Source organism: Lytechinus variegatus, chromosome 9 (assembly GCF_018143015.1).
Source record: "Lytechinus variegatus isolate NC3 chromosome 9, Lvar_3.0, whole genome shotgun sequence".
In the NCBI taxonomy this organism is placed as follows: domain Eukaryota; kingdom Metazoa; phylum Echinodermata; class Echinoidea; order Temnopleuroida; family Toxopneustidae; genus Lytechinus; species Lytechinus variegatus.
In genome coordinates, this window is record NC_054748.1 from 33,341,421 (window position 1) to 33,367,612 (window position 26,192).

At 35.1% G+C, this 26,192-nt stretch overlaps 1 protein-coding gene across 3 annotated transcripts; it reads left to right on the top strand.

Annotated features, from left to right (window-relative positions):
- Nucleotides 1-518: 518 nt before the first annotated feature.
- Nucleotides 519-23,662, top strand: LOC121421794 (adhesion G protein-coupled receptor L2-like). Of its 3 annotated transcripts, none has more exons than XM_041616594.1 (22): nucleotides 519-680; nucleotides 1,748-1,873; nucleotides 7,090-7,127; nucleotides 8,046-8,279; nucleotides 8,733-8,895; nucleotides 9,254-9,406; nucleotides 10,057-10,114; nucleotides 10,593-10,713; nucleotides 11,636-11,709; nucleotides 12,185-12,308; nucleotides 13,195-13,298; nucleotides 13,911-14,013; nucleotides 15,808-15,964; nucleotides 16,825-16,891; nucleotides 17,518-17,584; nucleotides 18,274-18,359; nucleotides 18,747-18,873; nucleotides 19,696-19,737; nucleotides 20,585-20,683; nucleotides 21,176-21,317; nucleotides 22,058-22,173; nucleotides 22,491-23,662. In XM_041616594.1, the coding sequence occupies exons 1-22, from the start codon at nucleotides 620-622 to the stop codon at nucleotides 22,554-22,556; spliced, it is 2,328 nt and encodes a 775-aa protein (XP_041472528.1). In that variant the 5' UTR covers nucleotides 519-619; the 3' UTR covers nucleotides 22,557-23,662. The 3 variants fall into 3 exon arrangements, with proteins under 3 accessions (XP_041472528.1, XP_041472527.1, XP_041472529.1); XM_041616593.1 differs by lacking the exon at nucleotides 1,748-1,873 and adding an exon at nucleotides 3,459-3,698; XM_041616595.1 differs by lacking the exon at nucleotides 1,748-1,873 and having other exon boundaries at nucleotides 521-680.
- Nucleotides 23,663-26,192: the final 2,530 nt, after the last annotated feature.

Consider the following 26,192-nt stretch of genomic DNA (forward strand, 5'->3'; position numbering starts at 1 on the left):
TGGTGGTGTTAGTTTTACACCTGTAGGTGTTATTACAACACCTTACGTTGTTACATTTACACTTTTTGGTGTTATGTTCAATCTTTATAGGGTGTAATTTCAACACCTCAGGGTGTGGTCCTCTATTAACACCAATTGATGTCCATTTTTAACACCACAGTTTTTAGTAGCGGAAAAGGTTCTAATAACAGGACGAGGTGTAGTAGAAGTAGTATTATCATTCACCAACATCATTTTCCCATCAAATCTCGCTATCGTAATCTATGATCATCATAATCAACATTATCACCATCATCGCCAACTCCCCCCCCCCCTGCTCCTTCTTATCACCATCACCACCACCACCACCACGACCATCATCATCGTCATCATCATCACCTTCATCGTCATCGTCATCACCACCATCTTCCATCATCATCATTCGACTTATGATGATGATGATCATCATCATCATCATCATCATAGTCTTCGCCATTATCATGATTATCACCAACATCATCATTATTCAAAAACACATGTCTCTATAAATTCGAACTGTACATTTTCATAACACTACAGTATTTCATTGATTTGATTTGACTGAAGCAAAGATAAATCGTTTTACTATCTTGAATTTATCATGATAACTCTTATATTATCTGCAGACGTAACCAGTTCAGCGCCAGGCACAGACGTCACGGGTAAGTTTAGTCACTTCATCAACTAATCCTGCCCTTAACCCTTTGCGCGCTGATGTTGCAACCTTGCACATTCGTACAATTAAATTCAACAATAAACTGTAATAATTAGTTTTCTCCCCTACCTTCAAATTAGATAAGCTGATAAAAGGCAATAGTTCTTGGATAAAATCTACATAACAATAATAAGTATCAATGGTGCAATATGGTAATCTTGAATTAAAGAAAGTAACAAGGAAACATTATTGTCATTAGCACAGATGATAGAGTTCCAATACAGTTGGTGTTTAATATTCAAATCGGGATCCTGTTTATTAATACCTTACAAACTTGGATGTTGAAACTGACAGTAGGTTGTGTCAATAAAGGAACACATCCTGATATGTTAAAATCACGCCCTATATGTCAGTATAATTTATAGAGGTTGAACATAACAGGAAAATAAATAACACCAAAGGTGTTAATAACGCACATAAGTGATGAACCAACACTTAAACTAAACTCCACAGCGTTCGATATGAAGGGTGTTCCTCAGGTTTTCTCTATGGCAAATTGTTATAGAATATATATATATATACATATATATATATTACTGGCAAGTAAGCAGCGTATTTTTAATGTATACTATGGAACAGAGATCTTTCAAGAAACGGGGATGTATAAGAAGAATGACTCGCTAGTGGTACATGTTTAGTGCATGTCTGTTTTATGTGATATTTGTTCTTTTATTTTGACGATGCTTGACGTTTAATGCCATTAAAAAAAATTAAATATGAGACGGCTTTATGCATGAGACATCATAAAATTAAAACCAAGAAAATTCGTATCCCTATTACTATGAGATGCTTTTTGTCCGACTTTCATTCACTATTTTCTCATTTTTTCTGTCTTTATCAAAACCCAGGTTGATATTTTCCTTTAAGACAAAGCTCCTTCTTACGCATTTCTTAATCAAGTTCATTCGGTAGATTTATAATTTCCTCAGTGAGGAAGTACTCATTTCCCAATTTTGTTCTTTAATAACAATCGAAATTAATTGATTAATACCGAGTGGATTAATTATTGGACAGGTATATCTAGACTGGTCAGATATCTTCATCGAATGCGACGAAATCCAGAAAACATGGTTAAAAGACAATTGAAAAGGTCTACTTCTGTACCGACCTTCTCAACTCCTACAAGAAAACCGACTGGTAGTATGTATCCATTTCTCGTTTAATGAAACTCATGGCTGCTGAAACCACTCTATATTACACTAAAAATATGTTATTGCTTTTTATCATCAACGTTTATTTTGTTTTATTTCAGCTAACATTGCACAAAATACTGCGTTTTACTTCTGAAATTAAGTGCTTGCCTGATAATCACATGTATATTGGACTATATATACTTTTGAGTTCAATTTTTGCCCCCACACACAAGAAAATCGACGCAAGTCATATTAATAGGTATTGATTTCTATTTAAAAAATACATGTCTACTGGAAAATACTTATACTTTAAACACTGATAATTACTTTTAATTTGCTATCAGATTAATTTGTTTACTTTTAGCTTTGACATCGCAAGAAGCATCGCGTTTTATCATTGGAATTAAGTGCTCGCATGTTAATCATATTTCTAGCTTCATCGTGTAAACTATACTTGAGACGCAGCTATCATCATCAGCAGCATGATCAGAGAGAAATGATAATCAATTATTAATTTGGTAAAGCATCTTTTCCTTCCGGCTACAGTGCTTCCCAAGTTTCTCTTCTAGATGAAAATGTTGGCTACACAACAGTGATAACATTTCAAAAGACCAGTTGAGCACTGATAATTACTTTTAATTTGCTATTAGATTTATTTTGTTTACTTTTAGCTTTAACATCGCGAAAAGCACTGCGTTTTATCATTGGAATTAAGTGCTCGCATGTTAATCATATTTCTAGCTTCATCGTGTAAACTATACTTGAGACGCAGCTATCATCATCATCATCATCATCAAATAGAAATGATAATCAAATATTAATTTGGTAAAGCACCTTATCCTTCCGGCTACAGTGCTTCCCAATTTGCTCTACTAGATGAATATGTCGGCTACTCAACAGTGATAACATTGCAAAAGACCAGTTGAGCAAAAAAAAAAGTTCATTAAAAATAAATAGATTAATAAAGAACTTTATTAGTCTCCACTGAGGTTTTTTTACACGGAACGTTGAGGGCAGCAACATCTGTAAATAGTTGACGCCATCTACGTTCAATGATGTTTAATTACAACATGATGCACTGTAAAAGATTGTGAAGTGTTAAACCTGACATCAGTTGGTGTTCCTGGAGAACCACGCCTTGTATGCCTTGAGTTGCTAAAATAGCACCTTAGAGGTTGAACATTACACCACAGAGTGTTAACGTAACAACCAAAGGTGTTGTAATATATCCCATAAGTGTTTGAACTAGTATAAATTAACACAGGGGTATATGACTGGAGTGGTATATACGTACACTAATCAACACTGCACCATGTCCCCGTATTAAACGTACACTCTAAAAACAAATCAGTCAAAAATAACTAGTTAATAGGGTCAGCTGGGTGCAACTGTTATTCTAGTCATATTTGACTATTTTCTAGTCATATTTTACTAAAACAGGCTTTCTGACTAGAAGATATGTCAGAAATGTGACTATCAGTGATTGCCATATCAGTTGCTCCCAGTTGACTACTGGTCTAGTCAATTTGACTGATCTGTTTTAAGAGTGTGAACTCAGTCACGTTCTTATTGGTGAATATTATTTTGTCAAGCCTTTCCATTCAGACGCCTAACTGATTCTTTGAGACGTAAGAAACGAGATGAAGAGGGGGACGAGGGGGGCACGGAGGAGGATGGCTGTGGTAAGGAAAATTCGACAGAGCAGAGTAATGCCGGATCAGTTAATCCTCGATTTGAAAATATCAGGAATGATGCAACCTTCCCATCCACTTTGGAGCCTACTTCGAGTTTAGAAGTAACAACGGAACTCCATCGAACTGTTGAGCCTGACGGTATAGACAGATAATTAAAGATTTCTTTCGGTATATTCCACGTATTTCATGGGGCCATCCGGCCATCGGGTTTCATCGGTCGTTTTTCTTGTTTTTGTATGGAATAGACAATGTTGGTGGTGTCTTTGTCTGACCTCATTTCCGGTTCTTATACATGGATGGTTTGAATGGATCGTCTTTCATTTTCCTTAAAGGTCAAGACCAACTCAGAAAATTGTTGATTTGAATCAATAGAGAAAAATCAGAGAAGCATAATGCTAGAAATTTCATTAAAATCAGATGAAAAGTAAGAAAGTTACGACATTTTCAAGTTTCGCTCATTTTTCACAAAATAGTTATATGCACAATTTAGTTACATGCAAATGAGAGAATCGATGAAATCCCTTACTATTTCTTTGTTTTTGTTTTTATTTGAATTATACAATGTTTCAATTTTTACAGATTTGACCATAAGGACCAACTTGACTGAAAATAATATGTTCAAACGTTCAAGGCAAAATAAACTTTGTTTCACAGGACACTGAGGAGAATATTAGAATATTTCATATGAAAAAAAAAAGAAATAGAAAGTGAGTGGTGTCAGCATTTCCCTCATTATCGATCGGGATTTGCATTTAACTATTTTGTGAAATGAGGCGAAACTTAAAATGTTATAACTTTCTTACTTTACATTCGATTTTGATGAACTAAGATTTCAGTGTTTGTGCTTGTTGGATTTTTCTCTCTTTATTCAAATCAACTTTTTGTAGGGATGTCCTTTAATTTATCAACACTGATAGCCGTTCGTCACCACCTTGTAGCTTGTCCGTCTTGGGAATGAGGACCTTGATGTTGTTGGTTTGAATGATTATTTGGGTTCAAAGGTCGTGTCGGAAGTAGGCGGATCCACGTGCAGTATCGGAGATCAACCAACATTTTTTTATAGCCTGACGTGTTCAATCAAAGGAGTATTCCGGGCTGAAAATATCTATATTGAAATCGAGTAAAATTCACAGAGCAAAATGCTGAAAATCTCATCAAAATCTGATAGCAAATAGCGAAGTTATTGAACTTAAAAGTTTAGCAGTATATTGTGAAAACAGTTATGAATATTCATTAGGTGGGCTGATGATTTCACATCCCAACTTTCCCTTTATTTGATTGTTTCACTATGTCATACATGTGTGAATGATACGCCTCCCATATTATAAATCAAGTTTCGACAATGAATATCTAATTTACTAATTTAGTAGTCAATCCACTTCTTTTATTTCTTGAAGGTAGAAATTTAATAAGCCTAATTTCATACAATGACATCATCAGTATGCTCTATGAATATTTATGAAGACATGCCGAGAACTGTTTCACCCGAATAAAGCAAATCTTTAAAATGCCATAACTTTGTTATTCCTGACCCGATTTTGATGAAATTCTCAGTGTTTGGTTTATCTATTCAAATCATACTAATTTCAGCCTGGAACATCCCTTTAATGATTTTGTACACTTCTGTTGAAACGATCCTTGGCAATAATAATAATGTAAAAATGTTCTCCGATGATGCACGGAGGACCTCTATTTCCGACTCATGATATCACAGCCCTTTCCATCGTTGGTGGCGTCTGTCATTTTCTCTTCTTTCTCTCTTTCATTCATTTAAGCCCATTCTTTAATGCGGATTGCAAGAGACAAGGTCGCAGCGATTGCAATTCAAAAATGTCAACAAAAGCACTTCACAGTTCAATCTGAACCTGGTAAATCATTACAGAGGGGGCATGCCTATTAAAGTTATGCTGGCAATCCAAATAACTATAATGCATTCGTTATCTTTAAAAATGCAATTGCACTGCTTGAATTTGATGTTTTATATGCTTTTGCATTTCATTTACATTTTATTTATCAACTTAATGATTTGTATTACTATGACACTCACCATAAAGAAACAACGATCACTAACTGTCTCCAAAGCGGCTTTGTGCACGTTTACCATGTAGATTGAAATACGTATAGAAGGCATACACGATGTGCCGAGTTGTGCCGCTGTGCGCCATCTTGCTGAGGTTTGCACAATATGAATTCAAAGGAAATTTGCCAAACCAAGGACAAGCGTGTCTCCTTGCAAGAAAGCGGCAATCTTGTTTCTTCTACACTTCATGTTCTATGCATTTTGGATATGCCATAGCCTCCATCGTTCATTTTCAGACTGTGCAAAATGAATTATGAGGCAATCCAGTCATTCAATAACAAGAGATGCTGATCAGTGCTTTCAATAATTTTCATTTAAAAAAATAAATTCCTTTTAATAATAATTCTTAACCTATTGACTGATTCGTTTATCAATTGATTGGTATGTTTATATATCCAATGATTCATTTTTTTTCTTAATATCTATTTATTTATTTATATTATTTCTCTTTTACAACTCATCTACATGTAGTATACTAACCCATTCATTCACTGATTAATTGATTTATTTTAATTTTCACCTTTTATCAATGCATTTTTACATTTATTTTCTTGATCGGTATGTTTATGCATTCATTTATGATTTTTAAATAATTATTTCATTTGCATTTCTTGTAAAATTCGTTTCATGATTTTATAATTACCCCTTGATTGATGGATCGATTGATTTTTTTTAACCTTTATGTATTCAGTTATTTACTTTTTTTGTATTGTTTATTAATTCATTTGCATGTAGAAATTGTTGATTTAAAATAGATCTTATGTAATATCGAACATGCCTTGTGACTTCTTTGTTGTACTATTTTTTAAGAGGCAAATGTGCATTTACCAACGCAACCATTACGACTTTGTTAAGTTTTGAGTGTGATACATTTTCCAAAATCGTATGCCTGTAGCCGGCATGCATAGTACAATCATCGCATGGGTACTGTAGGTAAACCGCGATTGTCGTACAGTGATCGTACGATTTGCCTAGGACACGGAGGCATGCAGACAAAACGTACGTAAATCGCAGTGCCATTGATGGATTACCGCACAGCCTCTACACAAAAATGATGCAATGTATGTACGATATCGTTTGATGTACGCGCAGAGGCTGACGGGGCCACAAGGTAGTGATACGATTCCCATACGATCTCAGCACGGGCTCTTTACGACATACGCCTCGCAGCCAAATAACTAAATTGAATGATGGAAGTAGATGAGATGACACATTAATACCTCCTTAATTCGCACGAAAATCCGACGGAATTTGTAAATAAACAAATCATCTCACTACTGCCAAATTTTGATATATCGTCACTTTAATAACATTAATCACTAGTAATTAGTATCAATTATCATAGTTATTATTAATCATATAAAGTGGTGTATTATATCGATTTTTCGCAGAGAGACTGCGTTAAATTGACTTGAAATCATTTTAAATTTTATTCTCCTTTAATTTCAGTTAGTACACCATGCAGCGGGCAATGTGAGAACCCACAGGTAACATTTTCAGAATTTTTAATTATACTACCCTAATCAAGTTAAATTTTCATGTTTACGAATAAGTTTTTAGCAAATAGAGGATAAACAGTGACCTAGTAAATATGATAATGAAATAATAATAATAGTAATGTGAATCATTATAATAATATTAATAATAAGATATTCACACTAATGATAATATAATCATACTAATCATCGTTATAATTGTGATTATCATCATTTTATTACCATGATAAACATTATAATATCAACGAACTCCATGGCCATTAATATTTTCGATAAACATGATATTTAAAAAAGAAAAAGACAGAGGAAATACTTTCATCATGCTAACGATGAAAATAAGATTTATACCAATTTCGGGAGTAGGTAACTTATCCGTCAATTGGAATCTGGCCAACTAAAGATAAACTAAAAATGATATGTTAATATCCGTGGACGTCTTATACCATTGTAAAACGAAGACGTTTTGACTGAAGGTAAACCTCTTCATAATTTGGGCCAATTGCTATTGTGCTCCAATCGAGATCGTCTCTGATTTAAGGTGTGTCCTTGTTTTAAATGTAAGGTTTCGTATATATAAGTCCTCGGTTGCCAGTGTGCACACACAATGTAAAAACTATGGTGTTAAAACTGACACCAATTGGTGTTAATAGAGGACCACACCCTGAGGTGTTGAAATAACACCCTAGAGATTGAACATAACACCAAAGAGTGTAAATGCAACAACCATATGTGTTGTAATAACACCTATAGGTGTAAAACTAACACCACCAATTTAACACCGGTGTAAAATAACTGGTGTGGTCCTCTATGTACACCGGTTAACACCGCAGTTTTTGCTGTGCAGAAAGAAACAAAAACACAGTTAATGCTTGTTACAATGACGGATGGTGTTTATCCCTTTTGGTAAAGGTACCTGCTACGACAGATCGCCCCTCTGATGTCTCTCCTAGAAGCACTTCGGTCCCAGTCGTAACGGATCCACCACCGGAAGTAGAAGGCAACGTGTCCCATGTAGTAGACCTGACTCTGGACACGTCATACTTCAAATCACCGGTGTTTGTGACCGGTCTGGAAAAGTGGCTCGCATCAAATGACGAGATACCGGATGATCTAAACGAAGAACAGAAGTTGGAATATGCTAAGGTGTGATTTTTGTTCTATATTCTCTTCACCCTATCCCTCTCCCTGTCTCTACATGTGTGTGTGTGAGGATGTGTGTGTTTCTCTCTCCCTTCTCCCACCCCCACGCCCTATTCCTCCCCTCTCCACTTTATCTTCGTAGCATAAATTATAGCTTTTGTTCTTTTTACGGTTTTCCTTTCATTTATTAATTAGCTGTATTTTTAGAAATCTCATTTATATATTAAGCTACTCATTTATTTATTTTGCCATTCTTTCATTCATTCGATTATTTCATCTATTTACTGATTTATATATTCATTTATTTATTCCTTACCTTTAGGGTTCATTTTTTTTCTTTCGTCAAGTAGCGGGTTTTTCGGAAATCTTGTTCAGAATGAAAAATAGCATTAATAGAAAATAAAATGTCACCAAATAACATCTTGTAATCATGTTTATCTTATTTCATGCTTGAAGGAGTTCTTCGATGTCTGTAACAACGTGTTCGAGGTTGATCTATTAGCTCTAGGAGAGACAGATGCAGCATCCATCTTCGCAGACGCCTGCAGTCATCTAGCTCAAGATTTGACCTCTGACCTGAACATCGGTGAATCGGTGAACATCTCTACGGCTCATGTCGGTAAGGAGTCTGTTTCGTAAAAGACTTACAACTATTGTAACTTTGCAATGATGAGAACTGCCATGGTAACAGGGCTCAGCAGCCAATCACAATTAACACAGATTAAGGTTCATAAGGGACGATATTTAAAGAGTTAAGTTGTTTCCTATTTACACAAGAAAAAATAATGAAAGATAATGGAGGGGAAACAGGAATGACAATATCAAATCATTGATACAGGGACCAACTTTCACATGCAAGATCATCACGTAGTCGACATCAACAATCAATAGCCTTGTACTTTGTGAAAGATGGGATGAGTTTGAAATGAGTATATGTGCGTCTTCGTGTTTAATCATGTACTGTCTTTAAACTACAGATGTGTATGCCTCGGTACAAAAAGGCAGTAATTTCACTGGCTACGTGCAGGTGATTGAAGACAACGAAGATGTCAATGACAGCGACGATGAGTCCGATGCCGTCCAGGTGGTCATCATCCCTCCCGATGGCGTCAGTGGCCTTCATCTTTCAGGTTCGTGAAGAAAATTTATTCCGCTGTGGCACCAAAGAAACTAGTAGATCTTATGTCCCTGTCCTTGTGTGTGTTAATTGGTGATCTTCAGCTGACACATTTCTGACAACTCCGTTACGCGTATTCCTTTATCCTCTGAGTGAGGGTGCCATGAGACTATGACGTGGTTTTACATAAGGTTAATCCCAAATCGACCGATGATATCTCATAGGACATAACTTAATAGGTTCGATCGGTGTACAGATTCGATTGAAAGTGAATTATTATTTGCCGACACCATACTGTGTAAAAAAGCAATTGATGTCCGTCTAATGATGTAGTAGGCAAAGAATACAACTGTTTTTGAAGATCACACGAAATATTTGCATATATCATTGGTATTATGTATGATGACTTAGTTTTTTTTAGTATAGTTCATATTGAAAAATTTGTTAAACCCATCAGGTTTCATCGAAAAAAATGTGTATTTCAGAAAATGATTATAATGAACCTTCGCCGATACATATATAAAATACGATTTTGAAAATAAAGATAGAATTAGATCTGATGTCTATTCGAAAATATCTCATGTTTTACTCTCCTATTTTTTATTCGATATTTCATACTTTTAAATCTTATGAAAAAAAAATATTTTGATTTTTTATTTGTAGAGGAAGATACCATAGGAGTCTCAGTGGTGGTATATAAACGAGGACACTTCATTGTAGAGTAAGTCTTATTTTCCCTTCTTTTATTATACTGTGTACTCTGATATGAATAGGGAGTTTTCGATCTCACAACCAGTCCTAGCCATAACACGGAATCTGCTCTTGGTAAACGCCGCGCTCTCCACTTTGTTCATGCGCGGTAAGCTGATTACCCCTAATCAGATGAATTTGCGTCAGGAGTGATCGAAACGAAAGCTCTACTTGACATTAGAAAAAGAATTTTATCAAATGACCCATTCCTTGTTTCTATCTTGATTACTTACTGTTATCGTATATTTCTCAACTTATTATGAATTATGAAAAATTTTATACTGCGGAATGAAAATAATTGATGATGTCACCAAGTATTTAATTTTGTACCTTTGATTTTTATTAGTATCATTGTCTCATTTGGTTGTGTTTTCTAAATAAAGGCACTGTAAATATATAGAATATTTTCAGTTCTGTAATACATAATTATATTTGTTCATTCTCTATAGCCATCACAATCAGTCAACCGACACGTCACATCGGCCAGCTGGACCTGTAGTCTCAATAACAGTCGCGGTTAATGATAATGTGACATCAGTACCTGTCGAATTCATTCTTGAGAATGATATTGTAAGTTTTTAATTACACCATCCTTCCTTTCCCTTGCAAACGTGATAAGTGCGATATGATTATTATTATTATTGTAATTATTATAATTATTATGATAATTATTATTTTATTTTTATTCTTATTTTGATGAATGTAACTGCAAAATATTGTTTTTTACTCGTATATTATTATTGTGCATGTTTTTATGCGAACAAAGAGAACATTTCATTGAATTTGATTATTATTGTAATTATCATTAATAATATTTTTACATTGTTATCTATGTCATCATCGTCATCGTTGTTGTCATAACCTGCTTAAAATCCCCATTACGCACTGAGAAAAAGAAAATCAAGTTTACATCCTAAATGCAACACTACCGGCAGCTCTTGGGTGCAATCTTCCACCCTTAGTGAGATTTCTTGCAACAGAAATGTACCTCCGTTCGTTTCACCCTAAAATGTATAACTTTGCATCTTTTAGGGCGCATTAACTGTTGCATTCAGAAGCTGCAATTTTGCACCTTCCTCAAATATATTTACATATAGGGGTGCAGAATTGATGCAAAATGTAGCAAATGCGCTCTTGAAGAGGCAAAAAGCATTTTAGGATGCAAATTTGTTCCCTTGAGGCGCTCCAAGTCTTGCATTTAGATTGCGCAAAATTACACCTTTTCACTCAGCTGTGTAGGGGGAACTAACTTAAGGGAACCCCGGGAGAACAATTGTTCATTTCGTCAGCAGTAAGGTATGCGACTTCAGCGACTTTAAGGAGAACCAAACCTGAGTTCGGGGGGGGGGGGGTTAACAGAATCATGCTCCCAGACTCAATATAAATATGTTAATAAAGAAGAGTTAAGCCTCTTGGTTGCTTGCTTTTCAAAAATTACTAAATGACTAAGTTAAAGTGAACTTTTTGGTTTATCTCATATTTTCTACTTTAGTCTCATCTTCTGCCAGCTGATCAGTCAGATTATGAATTGGGAAATGTCTCCTGTAACTTCTGGGATTCAACGGTGTAAGTCAAAATAAAATTGTACTGATTCGAATATTTCAAGTCCGGTGTTAATGCTGGTGTTGATGTCACAACACATTCATGATTTTTTTAAACATTAGAAAAATTACAGATGTATTCTTGACACTATAGATGTTTAAAATAAACTTTGGTAACGGATAAGGGAAATCCACAAGAAAACAGAGCTTGTAATACGAGGTATTGAAGAAATCCTCTTTTTTTAATTAGATAGTCGCCAAACATCAAGGGGCGATGAACACATGTGTAACTGCGATACAGTACCAATAAAAAAATACGGACAACTACGAGCGTAGAGGGCGTCACTGTTGACACCTACGTGTGTTTGGCAGGACCAAATATTTTGACGATTATTTTATCACTAAATGGGAATGAAAACTTAAAAAACCCAAATGATGTCAGATGTTTTAAGAAAGGGAGGTGATGATAATTTGTTTTCTTTTTAAAACTCAACTTGCAGCGAAGGGGAAGGAGAATGGAACGACTACGGATGTGAGGTTGTGAACGCAACGAGGGGATTCACCCAATGCGCCTGCAACCATACCACACATTTTGGAGTACTGCTGCAAGTCTGGCCTGTTGAGGTAACATACGGAAATCTTTAAAGTGCCATCGAATTGTCGAGATGGCAAAAATAATTTATCTTCCCATGTCGACATATACCAAACGTTGTATGTCATTCTAATAAGATAATTTATCTTGCCATGTCGACATATAAAACGTTGTATGTTGACTTGCCGACATAACTTATCTTGCTATGTTGAGATACAACATTTTATATGTCGACTCGGCGATATAACTTGTCTCGCTTTGTTTTGACAAGCAACATTCATATGTCGACTTGGCGAGATATCTTGGTGAGGTTATTACGATAGCAGACAATAACGAAAAAAAAATCTAAAATGATGTGAACAAGATCATTCTAAACAAATTAAGATACATATGAAACAACAAGTCCAACCATAATCAAGATATGAGATATGTATACTATTTTAATAGAATTAAGAGTCTATTCCACCAATTGAAAACATAGGCCTACATGATAAATTTTCATAAATAAAGAGAGTACAGTAGGGAAAAAAACAGAATCATGTATAAATATAATATTTGAATTCTAACATTGAATAAAAAAGGAATTTTCATATCTTTACTAAAATGTTTCAGACAAGGTATAGGGGATAACAACAAGGGGAAGAAGGGTTAAGGAAATGCGGAAAAACGATAAGAGTATTTGAAACCACTTGGGGGTAAATTCAATATTAAAGATAAGAAAATAATACTACTTAAGATGATTACGATAAAAGGATAAATCAAATTACAAGAAGATAAAAATTATAAATTATAAAACACATACGGACTTATCATTATAGGTATTGTGAGATTACATGTAGACAGCGAACATGATAAAACGTGGCTTGGTAAAGCAATTACGAATTATTTGTTAAAAATTCTTTCTTTCTATTTTTACAGACCCCTGCGAAGGATGAGCTTGCACTTAATCTTATTACGTACATAGGTTCAGGAATCTCAATTGCTTGTCTTCTTCTAACCATTCTTATACTCAATATGCTCACGTAAGTTAGTCTACGTTAGTCAGATAAAGATTGCCTCTGACGATAGTTTTTATAAAAATAATGTATTAAAGACTAAATTAATAAATGGTAAGCAATTTAAGTGAATAACCTCGCTAATTATCTTTTATGTTTTATGCTAGCTTAATTAAGTCCCCAAAATAATAAGATGCAATTAAATTGTTATGTATATTTAAGGAAGCGCTAACTTTCTATAAAATCCACAACTTTGCACCATAAGAAGATGCAAGCCAAAACCTTAAACTAGGAGCGACTTCCAAGGGTGCAACTTGCACCTCTCCGTTCTTGAAACATACCTGTAGGCCTTTAATTATGGACAATCTTGCACCCTTAGAAAGGTGGCAAATTGCTTCTTTAATAAATTATTCCAATCTGATACAGCTAAACTTCATTACAGAGTGAAACTATACTTTAATCGTGAATAAAAATCAAATGATGATACTTTTCTTAACATATACATCAAGACAAAATTACAAGGGTTCATTAATGCGTTTAAGCATATGATTAACTTAAAATAAGTTTTGCCAATTATCTCCCTTATTCGAATGCTCCTCTAATGCAACTTGCTTTCAATCTGGTTTGATTTCTTTGAAGTTCGCTGACGTCTGATCGAGTGAAAATTCATAAGAATCTAGTCACTGCCCTCACCATTGCCCAAGGTTTGTTTCTGTCTCTAGATGCTGCCAGCAGACATAAGGTAAATCGTCACTTAAATTAAGAGCAAGAAAAGTATATCAGTGCCTAAAATCTAATTTGTCTACCCAGGGAAATATAAAAAGGCATCCTTGAGTTTCCATGCATATTTGCGTCCTTATTATCCTATTCATTTCCTCGTCCTTATACGAATTCTTATACCCTCACATTTATCTTTATCATTTTATACTTATCCTTATACTCATTATTGTCCTTGATTTGAGTTTTATTTCCCAACAAATGCAAAGAATATACTTACATGTATTATTCTACTCATCTTCATTCTAATTATATTCATATTTACCCATAGCATTATTCTGGTCCTTATCACTATCCTTATTTTCTTTCATATCATTATTCTTATACTCTGCACCCTCTTTCTGTCCTTATCTTTAACAATGCATTTATTCTTATCTTATTCCCTGTCCTTAGCCACCTTTTTTATACTCATTTTTTTTCGTTCATATCATTATCTTTCATATACCTATCCTCATTTTATCCTTATCTTTATTCCTATCCTTAGCCGCCTATTATCCTTATTTTCTATCCTCATCCTTCTTCCTATTCTTATCCTTATTCCTTTTCTTAGCCGCTTTTATCCTTATTTGCTATTCTCATTCTTATACTCATTTTATCTCTACTCCTATCCTTAGTCTCCTTTTATCCATATTTTATATTCTGTTCATTATTCTTATCCTCATACTCATTTTTATCCTTATCTTTATTCCTATCCTTAGTCGCCTATTATCCTTATTTTCTATTCTTAGCCGCTTTTATCCTTATTTGCTATTCTCATCCTTATACTAATTTTTATCTTTACTCCTATCCTTAGTCTCCTTTTATCCATATTTTATATTCTATTCATTATTCTTATCCTCATACTCATTTTTATCCTTATCTTTATTCCTATCCTTAGCCGCCTATTATCCTTATTTTCTATCCTCATCCTTCTTCCTATTCTTATCCTTATTCCTTTTCTTAGCCGCTTTTATCATTATTTGCTAATCTCATTCTTATACTCAATTTATCTCTACTCCTATCCTTAGTCTCCTTTTATCCATATTTTATATTCTGTTCATTATTCTTATCCTCATACTCATTTTTATCCTTATCTTTATTCCTATCCTTAGTCGCCTATTATCCTTATTTTCTATTCTTAGCCGCTTTTATCCTTATTTGCTATTCTCATCCTTATACTAATTTTTATCTTTACTCCTATCCTTAGTCTCCTTTTATCCATATTTTATATTCTATTCATTATTCTTATCCTCATACTCATTTTTATCCTTATCTTTATTCCTATCCTTAGCCGCCTATTATCCTTATTTTCTATTCTTATAATAATTATCATCCTTATACTCATTTTTATCCTTATCTTTACTCCTATCCTAAGCCTCAGTTTATCCTTATTTTCTATTCTTATCATTATTCCTTATACTCATATTTCTCCTCAGTATCCTTATCCTTGTGTTACATATCTTTAACTTTACTATTTTCTTTACCTTTATTCCAATTGAAAATGGAACACTTAGATTCTAAACTGAATAAAGAGCAGGAAAGAAAGCTAGAACAATTAGATGATAAAAATATTTGTTTATTCTTTTAAAACTGACACAGAGAACTTACCTGCGTGTAAAAAAAGTCTAAAGCTCACTAGCTCCTAAGTTTCACTCTTACTGTATCATTTAATATCTTCTATCTTTCATTCACAATATCTTATTTATTTTATAGTATGTTATTTCAACTGCGATTTATCTGCTTACCGCTTGTGCATATTTGTCATCATACCTTACCACAGATAAGCTGCAAAGCCATTGCAATCTGCCTTCATTATTTCTACCTGAGTGTCTTTTGCTGGAGCCTTTTGGAAGGCGTGAACCTCTACATTCAAATCGTGCAGGTGTTCTCAACGGGAAAGTCTCTGAAATATAGGCACTATCTTCTCCTAGGATGGGGTAAGAACTAGCCTTTAATTGTTGTCATTGTCGTAACCAGTGTTGGATTCAAGAATGCCCAGTAGGAAGGGGTAATAGGAGAGTAGGAGAGCCCACTTTTCACCAAAATTCTGGATTAAGCAAAATGAATCATCACTTCAATCAGTCTTCATATCGCCAGAGAAGATTGGGGGCTGAAGTTTTTAACACCTCTTGTTTTCCCAAATGTGTATTTTCTTTTCCGGGGGAGGAGGGGGGGGGGGGGGGGTACGCTGACAAGAAAGTGGGTGTGGTAGAGATTTTGCAGTTTACTGTATTGTATTTAAGTTATTTATGTCTTTTTAGGGTATACGCCTTCTTTAAACCTAACATGTACATATATATATTCTTCATGACAAACTGATTTTTGTATGAACTTGTGTTTTATGTTTACGAAAAATGTAGAAAATGTAGAAAAGATTGGGATGGGGACGGGGAGGGCTCAAATTTGTAATACCTCTAGTTTTCCCAAGTGTTTATTTTACCGGGGGAGGAGGGGGTGTATGCTGACAAGAAAGTGAGTGGCGGTAGAGATCAGATACTGAGAAAAGGGTGATTCGGAAGAATTACGGACAGAGTGAGTGTGTGGTGACGTGTTAGAAATAATGATAATAATTCAACTTTATGTGTTATTATTTTTGTCGCTTTAAAATCCGTAGTTTGTTCGCTTTTTAATTGCTTTCATTTGATCCTTTTGATAGTATAATCAAGATTTCTTTATCACACGCACTTTTGAATCACTTGAAAACAATGATTAGAAATTTGACAGATCGCTTTGCGATTTATCATGTTATTTTTAGAAGTTGATAACGTATTCGTATCATTATGTTTTATCTGTGAAGGCACTCCTATACCTATCGTTGTTATCAGTGCCTGGACCAAGTGGAAAATATACGGCGTCGAAGGACAGTAAGAACATTTAATCTTTATATTTACTATCATATTGTATTTTAAAGTAAAAAAGCCAATATATTAAGAACTTGATAAAGTCTTTCAATTCAAGGTTAATTGTCAACATAGACGTATAGATCTGGGAGCTTACATTAACACAAGCCTAACTTCATGAAATCATAAAATCTTTAAAAAAAAATAACACTAACGATTGCCAACACAGATGAGGGACATTGTATATACTGTTTAAAACAAGGCACGACACCTGACTGTAATTCCATGCTTAATTTTGGTATTTTTCATCAATTCCACATTTTCTACTAGAATTATATGGCGCAAATTATATCAGTGAAATTTGTTATGCATACAAAGACTCAATTGGTGATCATTGTAGGATTCCGTTTGAACTCATTTTGAGATTGTCACCACTACTTGCAGTTTACTGTATTGTATTTATGTCCCTTTTTATAGGGTTTACGCCTTGTTCTTAAACCTAACATGTACATATTTATATTTTTCATGACAAACTGATTTTTGTATGAAATTATGTTTTATGTTTACGACAAATTTAGAAATTTGTGAAATGGAAGAATCTAAATGTTTATTTTATTTGAATTGAATTTTCTCTTTAAATGAATCTGTAGGTGCTGGCTAACTATTGAGGACGGTCTCATATGGTCCTTTGCTGCTCCCGTTATCGTGGTTATAAGTGTGAGTATAAAACAGATTAGACTAAATTGTGGGCAGCGATTTTTCTTATGGCCTACCCCCGACCCCCCCCCCCCCCCCCCCCCCCCCGCTCTCTAAAAAAAGACCTCGAATGGGAGCGACTGGAGATTGAGCCTAGCGCTACTGATCAACAGTTAATAATGTTTAAAAGCCCGTAGGACTCTTATCAGAAGCTTGTAGCGACATGGACTACCATGTAAGAGGCTTGAGTTCGAGTCTCGCAGTCCATTTTTTTTTTATTGTTGGCGACAGTTCATGCCACTAATTCGTCAATGAAGGAAAGTGATTTTGTTAAAATGTGCTGCACTCATTTTCTGAGAGCAACCGTCTTAACGCCTATGTAACGGTTGGAACGGTTATGCGCCTAACTCCAGAACCATAATCATTATATATACATATTAGTATATAGAAGTTTCTTTATGTATTTTGGTTACTCACGGTCCCCATGAATGCGGCTGATAAAAGCCAAAAGTATCATTATAAGAATGACTTCAAATCTGGCGGATCCAGGATAAAGGGGCATTTAAAATTTACTCACAAAAAAGGGCCTTCAACATAAGCTGCATAATTATGCATGATTTAAAAATAGCAGCCATATTCACAGCAATATGTTTAATGAAAGTTATCTAAATCCATGGCGTCTTTTAATGACTATTTTTTTCTCAAAACAGGTCAATTTGATTGTTCTCATCATGGTTGTTCGTGTCATCGTTAAGTCTGCTTCGGCCCACAAGAAAGATAATTATGATCACATAAAGTAGGTATAAGCTTTGGGGAAATCTTTACTTATGTTTTAGGAAGTAAAACTGATGTTCTGGGAACTGAAATTTCATTTAATTTTTCGTTTAATATAACCACAATTACATGTACATGTTTTATATTTTTAAAGATATTTTTTCTTTATCTGTAAATATTTTCTTTATGAAATACTTTTAATTATGATTTCTAAAATATCATTCAAACTTCTTTTCTCAATAGATTTATTAACCATCTCCTGCGCTCGTTAATGATGTTATAATAGAAACGTGTGATGATGATGACGATGGTGATGGTGGTGGTTAAGATGCTATGATTGCATTTTGTTGTATTATGTGAACGGAAAAGAGTTAAATTTCAAATCTCGAATGACACATCTTTATTTCAGAGCTGGGGTAAAAGGAGCACTTATCTTGGTCCCAATACTTGGTCTAGGATGGGTATTTGGTTTCCTCTCACTCGGCAGGGCTACACTCGTCTTCACTTATCTCTTCGTTATTATAGTTGCTCTTCAGGTAAATGATGATAATGGTGATGATGGTGGTGGTGGTGGTGATGATAACGATGATGAGGATATTGATGATGGTGGTGATGATGGTGCTGGTGCCTGGTGCTGGTGTGATGATAATGATGATGATGATATTGATGATGATGATGATACTGATGATGATGATGATGGTGGTGGTGGTAGTGATGATGACGATGGCGGTAGTGGTGATGATGAAGATGATGGTGATCAAGATGATGGTGATGATGATGATGATTGTGATGATGGTGGTGGTAGTGATGATGACGATGGCGGTAGTGGTGATGAAGAAGATGATGGTGATCAAGATGATGGTGATGATGATGATGATTGTGATGATGGTGGTGGTAGTGATGATGACGATGGCGGTAGTGGTGATGATGGTGATCAAGATGATGGTGATGATGATGATGGTGATGATGATGATGATGATTGTGATGATGTTGGTAGTGGTGATGATGATGGCGGTCGTGGTGATAATAATGATGTTGGTGATTATATTGTGATGATGATGGTAAAGAATGTTGGTGATTGCAATGATGATGACGATGATGATTATGATGATGATAATGACGATGATAATTATAATAATAATTATTTTTTTTGTGTGATGAAAGGGATGGTGAGGACTGATTTTTACAATGAGGTTGGTGATTATGATGATGACTCTTGCTACGGACCGATCATACTAATAGAAAAATATAATTAAAAGAATGTTATTCATTGACATGATTATTGAACGCTAGTATAAATCATCAGGTATACCGTATTATCAATCGTTTAAATATATTTTTATTCTTATCTTCTAAAGGGTGTTCTCATCTTTCTACTCTATTGTGCATTCAACTCTGAGGTAAGTCAATGAATTGCAAAGTCGACCAGTACAATTGAACGAAACGTCACAATCATTTAAAACTAGATTTTACTTGGGCTGTTTTATTCACGAAATTACAGTTTACAGATAAAATGTGATCTATTTATTCGTATATGGTTCATTCAATTATTGGTGTTATTTCCTCATTAAATGCTTACAAAAAAAGTTTACGAAGTGGTGCCAGCAGGTAGTAAAATTGGGTAAAAATATGTATCTATGATTAATGAATGTTATGTGCTAAGCTTATCTATGAATAAGTAAAACTTTGTATAGAAATGTTAATGTGACTTACAAGTATATCGTTGTAATGCCGATGATACATTTTGTCTTTAAATGAATTTGAAGTCTTCTTATAATATACAGAAGTAAACCATGGAAGTATAGTGCATAGTGAAACTACAAACCATTGTTAGACGCTCGAAACAGGCTTTTTTAAGAGGAGCGTTTTATGTATAACTCATAGGACCAAGAGGGCGTTTCATCAATATTTTCGTCTGACAAGTTGTCAGATCTGACAACTTTCCTGGATTCTGATTGGTTGAGAAGCTCTGTTACTATAGTAAATGTCGGATAAAACAGGACTTGTCGGATAAAACGTCTGACAAGTCCTTTCATGAAACGCTTCCCAGATATCGTATTGCAATAGGCTTAATGATACAAAAATCGAAACCAACCACATAAAAACAAAATGAAAATCAAATATTTGGACTGATCCATAACACAGCCATTCCAGAACCACCCCCCATCCTTGATCATCTATCATGAATATTGACTTAATTTATTCGAATTTAAATTTCGGTTTTGATCATGTTGTTTTTGTATTCAGGTACGCGCTGCCCTGAGGAGAAAAGATGAGAAAAGAAAATTACGGAGGGGTGACGGGTTGAGTTCGGTGCCTACGCCCTCATCGGGCAACTCGACACAGGTAGGAAGGGGAGATACACATACAGGCTTTTAAGGGGGGGGGGGGTCCAAAATTGCCCAAAGTGGATTGGGGTAACGTTTTCTCAAAATAATATATTCGATGGGAGAAAAAAAAAGTTACTAATGGGGAACATTTCCCATACATGTTTTTGGCTTGACAACCGCAAAAATTATGGGTCTAAGGGAGCCAGGCCCCCTCCCCCTAGATGTTCAATGGGTCAACACTAATATAATATATGACAGGTTGGGTTTTTTAAAAGCAGGGAAGTTGTGAAGCACGTTATTGAAGATTTGACAGAGATGCATCAAAGAATCATAGAGATACAAGTTTTCAAAAAAAAATTGTGACGTCACTTGTGAACAGTTGCCACACGTGCATGGAACTCAAATAATGGCCCCACCCCGCTAATAACAAGCTTTGAAATACCCCGCGGGAGTATTATGGTTAATGGGTCGTATGAGTGACAGTATTTTTTTCTTTTGAATATTGCAGTCTAATGATACATCAACCACGTTTGCTTCGAAGCTAATTGATAAAATCAAAAGACGGAGGTCATCGACCACGGCAGCGAGGAACACGCCCATCGACAGAATCGAGCTCGTGGATCGGAGCGATTCACCATACAGCACTAGAGGTGAGAGAATAGTCTGTAAGCTCAGACTAAATTTTGACACTTGAACAAATTGTACCACGTCTAGAGTGAAGACTAGACTCCAAACTCTCCGTCTGTGTCAAATAAGAGATCCCCACAGTACTTAGTCGATCTAGTCTCACTATTTCAGACTCTGCATTATGCCCTTTGCGAATTGCGAAAAACAAAGGCGTGTGCCTGCATTCTCGAGCTTAGACTAGTTCCCGGTCGTTTTAATGCGTCTTCCTTTAATTTCCTGAAGATAAAAAGAAGGTGATGAAGAAGAAGAAAAGAAAGAGAGAAAGAAAGAATTGAAAGAAAGAAAGGAAGAAAAAACGGGAAAAAGAAAGAAAGAAAGGAAGGAAGGAAGGAAGAAAGAAAGAAAGAAAGAGCAAAGAAAACGGAAAGAAAGAAAGAGCAAAGAAAACTGAAAGAAGGAATAAAGAAAGAAGAAGAGGAGGATGGGATAAAATACAGAGGAGAAAAAGAAAAAAAACTGGGACAAAAGAAATAAAGAATGAAGAAAGAAAGAAAGAAAGAAAGAAGAAAAGAAAGAAGAATTCAAGGAAGGAAACAGGAGGAGACAAAGAAGAACAATGCTGAACAGCAAAGAGAAGAACACGAGGAAGAAACAGATGATAATAGAAAAGTGTTATGGATGAGATGATGATCGATGTATTTTCTTAATGACTTTTCTTCCAGTACTGTCCACCAAACTGTCATTCCCTCTTCTTTTCTTCCAGAAGTCGTTTTACACTCCAGAAAGACTGGCAGTATAGATTCTGGTTACAGTCAGAACCTTGTACATACACCAAACTACATTCCCGCAGACAGTACCGTGTCCATTCGAACTGAAGTGGTAAGTTTGCATCATGTGATGTGTAGGGAGCCAGGGAAAGGAACTGTTTTTTTTAATATCCGGGTATAATATATTATGATTGTTATTTACATAGTTCTTTTTTCTGTTATCACTATTATTATCATTAAAATGAATATGGTTATTATTCATACTGTTTTCTTTTTAACGGTAGTCGTTATGATTTATTGTGAAATATCAATCAATTCTAGCCTATTAAATCAAAATTATTAAATTCATTGGTTCCAGAATGTAGTATAGTGAGTTCTTAATGACTTAATAGTTACACTTTGATTTCCATTTTCTTCTTGATGCATCAGGCAGCTGACGAGTTTATTCCGCCGAACACACCTACCTATGATCATTCCACCATGCGAATTGAATGACTGTGACGTCATACCATGGACATCCTTCATAAATCGTTGTTGAGTGGGGGGTCATAAATATGTTTGAAAGCTATTCACATGGCTTTACGAACAAGTTAAGCTTGCTCTTGCGTGCCAAGTCAGAATAAAAAAATCTCTTGCGTGATATGTCAAATATCATGGGGAAGGGGAACGATTTCAGCGCCAACCGGACGACTGTAAAATAAGAAAATTTGTGATAGTTTCGCTTCATTTTCACATCCTGTTCGTAATGCAAATAACGGAACCGATGGCGTCACGCACTCGCCATTTCTTTTGAATTTAATTAACTTAAATGTGCAATATTTCAATTTTCTCCTATTTAAACTGTGAATGGTCAGAGTACTCAGCCCCCCCCCCCCACCGTGTAATAATAGATATTCATCCACGGCCAGGTGGGTGTTTCATAAAGCTATTTGTAACTAACGAATGACTACGCACGACTGGTGATCCTTTCTTTTACTGTATGATATATGTAGCTGACTTAGCACGTAAGAACATGATTCAGTCGTTTGTAAAGTCATGCGGAGCTTTAAGAACAGCTTTATGAAACATACAACAGGGTTTTCGGATTCCAGGGGCATAAGAAAATTAATATTGCCCTTTTTTGCACACATAAAGTGTAAGCATTTGTAAATATTTCGAGTACCACCAATCGGGTGTAGTAATATTTATGTGATCTTTTTTGTTTCATTCATTATATTAATGAAATAACGAAAAATAAACTTACATCAGCCTTTGTATAGCGACTATAGTATCTACACTCTAAAAACCTATAAGGAAAAACGAGTGGAAAAGGGCTGAGGGGTAATAGCATTTTCCACTTTTTTTAAAACGCCGTCACTCCTTGGCCCTTTAAAGGTTGATTTCCCCCTTTTCCATCCTTTTTTTTTTTAGAGTGTAGAAAAGAATAAGATATAATTAACATACATCAATGTCTCTCCATACCTTGAAACTTGCTGCAACCAACTACTCTTCCATTTTTAATCTGTGATATACAGTGATGCTCGAAGGTTAGTGAACCTCTCCAAAATAAACATATTTAACAGGGGCCACAGACAAAAACATAAAAATGACCATATGATTGTGATTTTTCGCGTGGCCAGCCCCCCCCCCACACACACACTTTAAAAACCCTGCCCCGGCCCCTGTTTAAAGTGATCAATGCTCTGTCATATTGTAGATATCCAATTGTGAAGTCAGGTGGTGAAACCACCTGATGGACCACACGGGTGGTGTGGTCCAGTGGTTAGAGCATTGGACTCATAATCGTAAGGTTGTGAGTTCGAATCCCAACTCTGCCATTGTCTCCACTTTGATAAAAAGACCCGAGAGTGATATATGTCGTCTATTACGTCAGCCACTATATGACTGATTAACCTAGACGTAAAATGTTTCATAGGTAATTGGTTATATACCAGCTTGGGGTTTACCAGCAAAATGCTGTCCAGCCGAGTTCCTACGGGAGTTAACAGAAACAGAAATATTTCATTCAATACAGTTTGTTTCTCTCGGCTCTCCAAACATTCAACACTCAGCGTGAAGGAGTGCATTTTGTGGTGGGTTCACTAACTTGAGCACAACTGTATAGTCTGTCTTGTATCATGGTTTGTGTTCTAGGCCTAGGTCCCGTTTCATAGGGTATTCATCATAAACCTAGGTTTAAAGATGAATACCAGGGCCCCGTCTTACAAAGAGTTACGATTGATCTGACCAATCGTAACTCTATGGAAATCCATCAGTGTCGTAATTTTCTCTACAGGGAGTTTGTAAAATGTCCTTTGTAAACAAAGGAAAACACACCAAATTGTCAAGAAATCAATGAATTCATGGATATACATTCATATATATAGAATCTTTTTTGAACAAACAAGCATTTTAGATGTTGGCGTTGCAGGCTGTCCATAGTTGCGATTGATCGGATAAATCACAACTCTTTGTAAGACGGAGCCCTGATGTGATAACGATCTCAAAATGAGTACGAGCAGAATCGAATAAAAAAGACGAACCAAGTGTTTGTATGTATAAATATTTTTAAAAATATGTACCACATGGCTCTGAAAAAAATGTGTAATTGCCGTGAAATGTGCAAAGTTTAGCACGGAATTCCATTAAAATGGGTATTTTTTCAAAACAAAAAATACTGTCCCATATATATATTTTTTTCATATTTTATTGTTTGAAATAGACACGACATGATCAAAGGAATATCGGTTTTCAGCTAAGATTTCATGATTTGACAAAGATAAGATTATTTCAATGTACCAGGTCTAGATCTATAATATGGTGGCATTGAATCGTGAGTTTAATGACTTTCTCATGAAATAATTGTTTGCTGCAACTACTTTTACCTTTAACCCCTGTCTAAACTCTAAACTTTAATCTTAAACTACACTTTCATGGATTGCTAATTCGTGTGGTCCAGTGGTTAGAGCATTGGACTCATAATCGCAAGGTTGTGAGTTCGAATCCCAACTCTGCCATTGTCTCCACTTTGATAAAAAGGCCCAAGAGTGATATCTGTCGTCTATTATGTCAGCCACTATGACTGATTAACCTAGACGTAAAATGTTTCCAAGGTAATTGGTTATTTACCAGCTTGGCGTTTACCAGCAAAAAATGCTGTCATGCCGAGTTCCTACGTCAGTTACAATATTACTTCCATATTATTTGCAGTTATAATGTATCAATTGATTCATTAAAAGTCATATTTTTTGTATTTTCCTATCTTTCCTATTTCAAAACAATTTTTGACAACTTTTATTGAATGAGTTAACAACTGGCGCTCAATAAAAGTTGAGTCCAAGTTAATCCAGATTTAACTAAAACCAGGGGTATCAGAATACCATCCTTTGCATCTAATGGGGAAAAGCACAGTTATGAATAATTAGTAATAATGATAAAAATTATGATAAGAATGATGATAAGAATAATCTTAAAGTAAAAAATGTACAAAATCTATTTAGGACCTTCCACAGCTAAAGTGAAATCCATGTCATTCTCACCAAACTTTGCACGTAGATACTTTTGAACCTGAATATTCGAAATATGTGAAAATCAACAAAGGTCCACTTGCTTAATTTTTTTATATAGAGCTTCAAATTTCACCAAACTGGATGTTCTTAAGAATTGCGCATTCAAAAGAATTTGGCAGTTTTAGACGTCGGGGTCATATCCGTGATTATTGGCAGCACTGCAGAGTAAAGTATGTTGAAATTACAAAGATATTTTTTTTAATGGTCCATGGAATAATTCCAGTTTTTTTAGTTTCATAAAATAACACATCGGATCTGCAGTTAGAGTGCAGATAATGAGAATAGTCAGTTCATACCCAAAGCTAATGAATCACCTGTTCATCCATTGTGACGTCCGCGTGCAGAGTGTAAAATATGCGTAGATTATAATGCGCACAAACATAACTGTGGAACGAAATTAAGTTTACTATAGCTTTAAGTTGTTATTACAAATTTGTCATTGTAACCTATTTTATGAAATGGGGCCCTAGTTCTTTATTTTTTTAATCACGAGAAATCGTCCTGGCTACAAAATAACCAATAATATGCCGCATTCACTCACAGCTGTCTGGACCGTAGTACAAAAAAAAAGATATCTGCCATA